General features: G+C 40.1%; 1 protein-coding gene across 1 annotated transcript in view; it reads left to right on the top strand.

Moving 5' to 3' along the window:
• The window catches only part of SYAP1 (synapse associated protein 1), a gene marked incomplete at its 5' end in the record, with an annotated part of 31,469 nt that extends 29,406 nt beyond the window's left edge, over nt 1-2,063 (top strand). The window contains one exon of the mRNA XM_006769441.2: nt 1,859-2,063. Coding sequence (XP_006769504.1) covers nt 1,859-1,986 — 128 coding nt within the window. The remainder of the gene's footprint in view (nt 1-1,858) is intronic.
• Between the last annotated feature and the right edge of the window lie 6,868 nt (nt 2,064-8,931).

Raw genomic sequence — 8,931 nt, forward strand, 5'->3', positions numbered from 1 at the left:
CACCCACTGCAAACCTCGGAGAGAAAGCTGCCCTCGCGTTCCGACCGATGCCAGACAGTCCCGCTTCTCCCATTTGAGTCTGGGTCCCTAGAGACTCGCCCAGAACGGGAGCTCAGAATCTGAGACTCCCTTTCGATTGAAAACGACAACCGCGCCCGCAGCTTCCAGCCCGCTCCCTGCGTGCCTCCACACCTTTGTATTTTCCGCACTGCGCCTCCTCTGAGTCTCGTATGCTGTTCTCTTTCCTTCTAGTTGAAGAATTTCCCCTCAGCCAGTCTTCCTGTGGTTCTGGGCTATGTCCGTTCCGTCTTTTAGTTGTATTTTTGAAGTGGTTGTTCGAGGCAGCTAACTCCGGTGTTTACCTATGCCGCCATCTTGGTTTCTCCCGAAGAGTGTTTCTTGAAGCCTTCTGAGACTTACAATTTACGGAGTTGGCTGTTCCTATAGGTTGTGCAGAAAACACCGGTCAGAAAACTGGCCCACCTCCCAAAGGCTAGCTCCTGGCTGTTCCAGAGAGCTGTTCTTTCTCTGAATCCCTGCCCTACTTGTAATTTGGGCCACTTAATGTTCTTTTCTACAGTAGTTGTCTTGGCTCTCCAGCTAAATTGTAAGTTCCTCAAGGGCTGTTACACCTTGTCCGTTGTCTCCTACAGTACCTAACATGGAGCCTGGCCCCCAGTAAGCAATTAGTAAACATTTCTGGGATTGATTGGTTGTTACACAACACACTTATTTTCCCTTGAGGTCACTGCTGCAAAAAAAATTAAAACATTTGGTTATTATTTTCTCTATAGCTATTAAATTTGCTTATTTTTAAAAGCTTTAGTTTTTTAAATAGCTGGTTTATTTTGTTTTCTCACCATTTTATAACACTACACTGCAGGTGCTTTGTTCTTTGCATACATACACACACAGGTATATTAAGTGTTCAAGTGGAAAGTTGCAGCTCTAAATCTCAACATGGAAGATAAGCATGAGAGCTCAGATGGAGCCCACATGAGGGGCCAGGCTTCAGCAAGAGACCACCTGACTTGTCACTTTCAGGCAGGAGTGAGGAACCTTTTTTCTGCCAAGGGCCATTTGGATATTTATAACATCATTCACTTAAAATAATTCACTTTATAAATTTATGTTGTTATGAAAAAAGCTCCTAGATTTATTGAATTTCGAGTCCTACCAGCGGTTGCCTTGGCAGGGCCAGACAAAATGATTTTGTGGGCCTTATGTACCCCACCCCTGTTCTAGGGAGACTACTGCTAAAGTGGTTAAGCACAGGCTGTGGAACCTACAGATCTGGTTCCATGTGTATGTCTCGCTGTCAAGCTGTGTGATCTTGGGCAAGTCCCTTAACCTCTCTCAGCCTCCATATCCCCATCTGTAAAATGTACATAACAGTGGTATCTCGTCAATGGATTATTCTAAGGAAGAAAAAAAGCGATAGGTAGAGAATGGTTGGTGCAGTGCCTAACTTAGTAAGTGCTCAAGAAATGTTCGCTGTCTTTACTATCATTATCATCATTGTTAATGGTAAAAATTAATTTGCAACCAAATATTAATTATCAATTATCCAGTTAAATTGAAGGAAAAGCAGAGGTCTAGGTAAAGCAAAATAATACCCCAAATCTACTGACAACATCTGATACCTTTGGTTCTACAATTAACCAATTTACCTTTTAATCATTTCTCTTGGTTACTGTTAAAATTTGCTCAGTTTTTCTGAGCACACATGGTGAGGAAGCCTAAGATAATCAAAATGATCATGGCTAGGACTTACACAGGTAAGTATAGTTGACTGAATTGTTGAAGCCAGCATGATAAATTCAGAGAGAATCTTTTCCTTCTCATCTGTTTCTTTTAGATGATTCTACAGATTGGGAAAAAGAACTACAGCAGGAACTTCAAGAATATGAAGTGGTGACAGAATCAGAGAAACGAGATGAAAACTGGGATAAGGAAATAGAGAAATTGCTGCAGGAAGAAAATTAACTGTTCACTTAAATAAGAATCCTTAACATTCTGTAACTGACATTAAATTCTAGCTGGTAACCCTCGTTGAATCAAAAGGCACAAAGAGTATAACTTTATGAAACTCAAAATTATTCTTTTTCACATTGAAACTTGCCTCTTTAAAAAATTGATAACTATCAAAATTACCAAATAGTACCAAAGAACTTAAGAGGAAGCACTTTTGGAACTGTTTTCTTGGTAAGTATTTTCTACAATTCCATCTGGAGGCCAAAAGATAAAATAATCCTGTTGATTTTAAAGGTATAAACATCACAAGATTTGCCCTGGCCGGTGTGGTTCATTTGGTTGGGCATTGTCCAGTTAACCAAAAGGTTGTCACTTTGGAAGGCAGCTATGCTCACCACTATACCACCAACGCCAACAAAAGGTTGTCACTTTGATTCCTGGTCAGGGCACATGCATGGGTTTCTCAGGCTTCCATCCCCAGTAGGGGGTGTGCAAGAAGCAGCTGATCAATGTTTCTCTTTCACATTGATGTTTCCCTCTCTCTCCCTCTCCCTCCCTCTATCTTTAAAAGTCAGTAAAAACTCTTTTTCTTTTTCTTTTTTTAAATCACACAATTTGACGAGAAGCACTGTGCAAAAATATTTTTTTCTCTGGGGCCTTTTCTTTCTCATTTCTTTTTAACTATACCACATATAATAATGCTGTTTTTCTAAATTTCTCATCATGGCTTTTATAAAAAGCAGGGCCTCTCATTTTTTTTGTATTAATGACCGTCAAAAGCCTGATCACCTTAACGTCTCTTGTTCTTGTTTAAATTGTCACCACATAGAAATAACTTTGTCTTAATTAAACTGTCAGTCCTCATAAAATTGTGTTCCTCTGAGGACAACTTATGGAACGTCATTGATCAGTCCTACTTGCATTCTGCTAAACTAGAAGATGGTCATTTTAAAAAGAACATGGTGGCTTAACTTCCAAGGCATTTGCTTCCCGAACCCTTCATATTTTTCAAGGAGCCTTTATTTCATAAAGGGGAATAGAATTAAGACAATTCTTTATAAGAAAAATATACACATTAGCCTGTGGTCTTCTGACAAATGTATAGTCAATGAGAGAACTGAGTGTGGGTCCAAGCGTTCATTATTCTTATGTTTGTAGTTTGGGATACACATGTGTGAATGAGCCAGGCTGTCCTCAGCTAGGATGACTTGAATTGTAGCAATAAACTCACATACTCACTCTAGCCGGTTTGGCTCAGTGGAGACTGAGGGGTCCTGGGTTCAATTCCAGTCAAGGGCACGTATCTCGGTTGCAGGCTGGATCCCCTACCTGGGAGGCAACCAAGACACATCGATGTTTCTCTCTTTCTATCTCTCCCCCTCTTCTCTACTCTGAAAATCAATGGAAAAATGTATCATTGGGTGAGGATTGAAAAATAAACTCACATACTCATGAAACCACTGACTCGTTATCAAGAGATTTCCACTGTGTTGCCACAGTTGCTGATTACTGATTTTGGGTTCACAGATGATAATTGGCAGTTTCTGAAATAATGCTATTAAAGGGAAAGGTTTGTTTATTTGTTCAAACAGAGTTTGCTGGAGGGATAGAAACTTGCTAAATGTTTTGAAGTTGCTGAAAATCCTAGATATAAGCAGATCAGGATATGACAGTGTTTGGCTCTTAATATATGCTCTAAAATTGTTATTGATGAATGTTGAATAAATACCAAAAAAAGGTTTCAGAGAAAGTTAAAAACCTAAAGTGACAATAGAAGAATGTTACTGTTGTTACTGTCAATTTTATGTGATACTCATTGCATTTAAAAACAACCTAATTGTGCATTGCCCTTTGAGGGGGAAAAAAGGATAAATAAGATTATACACAGCATAAAAATAGGCTGTATTTTTATGGATTCATCAAGGAGTAAAATGTTCTTTTGTAAATTATACAGGTAACTGAAGTGTTACTCCTTTAAAGGGCAAAATGATTTGTAACCATGTTTGGTGGAAAATTTCTGAGTAATACATGCCTGGGGCTTAGCCAACAAGGTACACTGAGCATAAAAAACACACATAAACTTCACAGAATGTTCAAATATGCACATACTTCATCACACTACTCACTGCTGGCTCAGGAACCAGTATGAGCTGCCTGTCCTGGGAGTTTGTTAGAAATGCAGGGTCTCGGGCCCTGCCCCACACCTGCTGGTCTAGACTCCATGGAAGTTACAATGGTCTTTAAGGGTGAAATGCACTGGACTAATGTACTGATGCAGTTGAGAATTCTGGTGCTTTTTACTTTTTGCCGAACCACTATCATCCTTGGCTGACAGTATCTTTCTAGTTACAAGTGCCTCCTCTGCTGTTCAGTCGGTACTCACTGCCCACTTCCTTTCCACACTGCCAAATTAAGGGGAGCCAAGTCCCTAGGGGAACACAAATAATCCTGTGAAATCAGATGTTTCTCATATGCACATTTCTAAGGAAAATGATGACACCAAGAAGCACAGAAATGAGGCTCTTGGAAACATTTTACGTGTTTGAGACATTTCTCTGAGCTGCTCGGTGGCATCCAAGGCCTGATGCACCCTGTAGGCTGTAAAGGATGAATGACCTGTGTGGCATGTTTATGCACATGAAATCAAATACAGAGATAGTTGAAAGGTAGTAGAACATCAAACTAAGTCTTTAAAGCCTGCTTTAGGTGCATGGAGCAATATTATACAAGAAATAACATCTACTTTTTCATGGTTATAGCAGTTCGTGGCAAGCATGTCAAATCAGCTGAGTTGACCAGTTTTAGCAGAAGGTTGTGCTATGCTATGGCAGACTCGGGTACATCATCACAGTTTCCTTATATACTCAAAAGTGGGAAATCTCAAATTGTAATTTGTGAAATGTTAAACTAGAGAAGCTTTTAGGAAATAAAGCAGCAGTTATACTTGTACTCACAGTGCTTTCAAATGCGCTATACCCAAGATGGTTTTCCATGATCAAAATAGTGTTATAAAGAGGATTTTAGAACATGTTAAAGGTTTACCAAAAGAAAACTAATGATTACGTTCAACTTGCAATATTTTATTTGCGTCGACTGCTTTGCTATAAAAGCTAGGACTCTGCTTCTATAATTTAAATAATTTGATAGGGTTGCTCTTTCTGGTACTAAATTTTTTCCTCCATTTTTAAGTAAACATTTTTCAACTATAAAATAGGGGAGTTTAATTTTAGCAAATTTTGTTTTTGGCTTTTAAAATTATGTGGTAGAAATTTTGATATAGTTTATATAATCAGTTTTATTCAGAAGAAAACAGGCCATTTTAATAAGTGATTACTTCTATACATTGATAAGAACAAGTTACAAAATGCATGTTACAGTACCCAAAAATGAAGACAAATATGCAGGGTGTGTGTGTGTGTCATGTCACACACACACACATATACATATATATATATATACTTACACACACACACACTTTAACTGCTGATAGCTCAATTGATGTTTCTTTTCAGATTTAACCCATTGGAATTAATTATTCAAAGTGTGTATATATTTTTGGGACACCCTTTATATTAATCAAGCTTTGATCACATGCAGTTATATATTTCTTACAAATCATCAAACTATCTGGTCTTCACACTATGGGATTTGTTTAGATAAAGGCATTTATGATTTCAGTTGTTAAACTTTATTTTTTTACAGCACTTATTCAATGTGTCCTGATTTATTTCCAATATGGAAAACTATGTTATATTTATTCTGAAGAAATAAACCTCACTTTTAGTGGTAAGATATGTTATAATGGTTTTTCCTGAATAACTAAAAATTCTATTCTGGTAAAGAGGGCCTGCAAATATTTCAGTTATCTGGTATGTAGGCTCCTATTGTTAGAATTAAAACTGCTTTGAAATAGTGTTAAATCTTAACACATTTTACTTTCATTGTAGACTTCTACTCAAATGCAGCAGGTTGTCCATAATAAAGGTCATTCCAATTCACAGTCAGTAGGACTGTTGACTCAGACTTATTGTGGGATTGTTCCCTCCTCCAGTAGTGATGATATAGAGGGGTGGGCAAAAATAGGTTTACAGTTATAATACAAATAATACAATAATATAAATAACTAGAGGCCCGGTGCACGAATTCGTGCATGGGTGGAGTCCCTTGGCCTGGCTGGCAATCAGGGTCGATGGGGGCCATCTCACCCAGTTGGGACCGGCCAGCTGGAGGGAGGGACCGTGAGAGGTTGGCTGTGGAAGCACACTGACCACTAGGGGGCAGCTCCTACGTTGAGCGTCTGCTCCCTGGTGGTCAGTGTGCGCCATAGTTACTGTCTGATCATAACTATCACTTAGGCTTTTATATGTATAGACTAGAGGCCCAGTGCTTGACATTTGTGCACGGGGGTGAGGGGGTGTCCCTCAGCCCAGCCTGCGCCCTCTTGCAATCCAGGACCCCACAGGGAGCAGGTCTAAGCCAGCAGTTGGACATTCCTCTCGCAGTCCGGGGCTTGCACAGTCCAGGACCCCTCGCTCCTTACTGCCCGCCTAAAGGGGAGGCAAGGGAGGCTCCCGCCACCACCGCTGCGCTCACCAGCTGTGAGCCCGGCTTCTGGCTGAGCGCACTCCCTTTGTGGGAGCACACTGACCACCAGGGGGCAGCTCCTGCATTGAGTGTCTCCCCCTGGTGGTCATTGCGCATCATAGCAAACGGTTGTTCTGCCGTTCAGTTCATTTGCGTATTAGGGTTTTATTATATGGGATAATATAAGAATAAGCTCTGTTTCAGGTACTCACAACTGTAAACCTACTTTTGGCCATGCCATATATTGATCTATCTTGTTCTTTCCTAATAACTATGATGAGCACTTTCTGCTGGCTAGAGCTAACACTCAACAAGGTTAACCAGATCCTGTAAGAATTAAGCCTGTTCTCAATAAAGCTGTAAAATTAAACCTGTGAACTAGTAAGTAGAGATTATAGTTCAATTCATAATGGAGAATTTTGGTTATTGCTAAAGTATGCACATTATAATAATAATAATAGCCATTAAGTGTCCAATATTCTCTGCCATTACTGCACTTAGACACTAATCCAGATAGAGCAAAATGGCTATATCACACGACAATTTTAACTCTTTCATGGAGATTGCAGGATATAAAAGTGATGTGAGCTGAAACCAGTTTGGCTCAGTGGATAGAGCGTCGGCCTGTGGACTGAAGGGCCCCGGGTTCGATTCCAGTCAAGGGCGTGTACCTGGGTTGCAGGCACATCCCTAGTAGGAGATGTGCAGGAGGCAGCTGATCGATGTTGCTCTCTCATTGATGTTTCTAACTATCTCTCTTCCTTCCTCTCTGTAAAATTCAATAAAATATATTTTAAAAAAAATAAAAGTGATGTGAGAACTGAGCTAAATTGTATGCCCCTATCAAATGAATGTGGCACGTGAATACAATAGTGCCACTGCAAAATTAGTATAAAGTATTCTTTGTTAATTGAATTAACAATGCATGCTTGTAAAATTAAGGCATGAAAATAGGTAACACTCAAAATTTGGACAACACAAAAGTAATTTCATAAGAACACTGGGTGGATGTCTTAATGTCCACATTGCCATGCTTTTCTTTTTATATATATTTTTATGGATTTCAGAGAGGAGGAGAGAGATAGAAACATCAATGATGTGCCGGCCAACATGGCTCAGTGGTTGAGTGCCAACCTATGAACTAGGAGGTCACGGTTTGATTCCCTGTCAGGGCACATGCCCAGGTTGCGGGCTCAATCCCCAGTGGGGCATGCAAGCGATCAGTCATGAGCAATCATTGATGTTTCTATCTCTTCCTCTCCCTCTCTGAAATCAATAAAATATTTTTAAAATATATAGATTTTTTAAAGGTACTACTTTAATTCTGTTTCAGTGTTTTTTAATTTTCTGAAATGTATGTAATATCATAGTCTTTCATATTGAATAAGGCAGATTAAATATATGCATTTATCTCCACTTCATCCACAAGACCCACTAAATTAAAGGAATAAAAAGGAAAGGTATAAATTCATAATGACAAAAACAAGAGAGCAAGCAACAGCAGTCAGGTCGCAGACATTTGGATGCTTCTGAACCCTGGAAAGGCTCAGGAATTCTGAAGACGTACTACTTTGATGGCCAAGGAAACTGGTATCAGGGTGGGCAAATAGCAGTCTCTGCCACAATTTAAAACTGAAATTCAGCCCTAGCTGGTTTGGCTCAGTGGATAGAGCATCGACCTGTGGACTGAAGGGTCCTAGGTTCTATTCCGGTCAAGGGCACATGCCTGGGTTGTGGGCTCGATCCCCAGTAGGGTGAATGCAGGGGGCAGCTGATCAATGATTCTCTCTCATCATTGATGTTTATATCTCTCCCTCTTCCTTCCTCTCTGAAATCAATAAAAACATTTTTTTAACCAAACTGAAAGTAAAAAAAGAGTGGTATTGGCCGGCCGGTGTGGCTCAGTGGATCCATGCACCCAGGGGTCACAAGTTTGATTCCCAGTTAGGGTATGTGCCTGTCAATGTTTCTCTCATCAATGTTTCTATCTCTCCATTCCTCTCTAAAGTCAATAAAAACTTAAAAAAAAAAAAAGCAGTATTTAAGTATGTTATGAGATATAGAAGCTAACATGAAATTGTTAAGAGGTTTAAAATGAGTTCCTGGGAAGTTGGGGTGGAGTAGGGCAAGTTAGGAGTCTACTGTTTTATTATTATTACTGTTTTATTATTATTATTACTAGGGGCCCAGTGCACGAATTTGTGCACCGGTGGGGTCTTGGCCTGGCCTGTGGGAATAGGGCTGAAATTGGCTCTCTGACATCCTGAGGGGTTGCGGATTGCGAGAGGGTGCAGGCCAGGCCGAGGGACCCCAATGGTGCACGATTGGGGCTGGGGGTGGACTGTGGGAAGGCTCTAGGGCAGGGGTGGGGCA

This window comes from Myotis davidii, unplaced genomic scaffold (genome assembly GCF_000327345.1).
Source record: "Myotis davidii unplaced genomic scaffold, ASM32734v1 scaffold604, whole genome shotgun sequence".
Taxonomy (NCBI): domain Eukaryota; kingdom Metazoa; phylum Chordata; class Mammalia; order Chiroptera; family Vespertilionidae; genus Myotis; species Myotis davidii.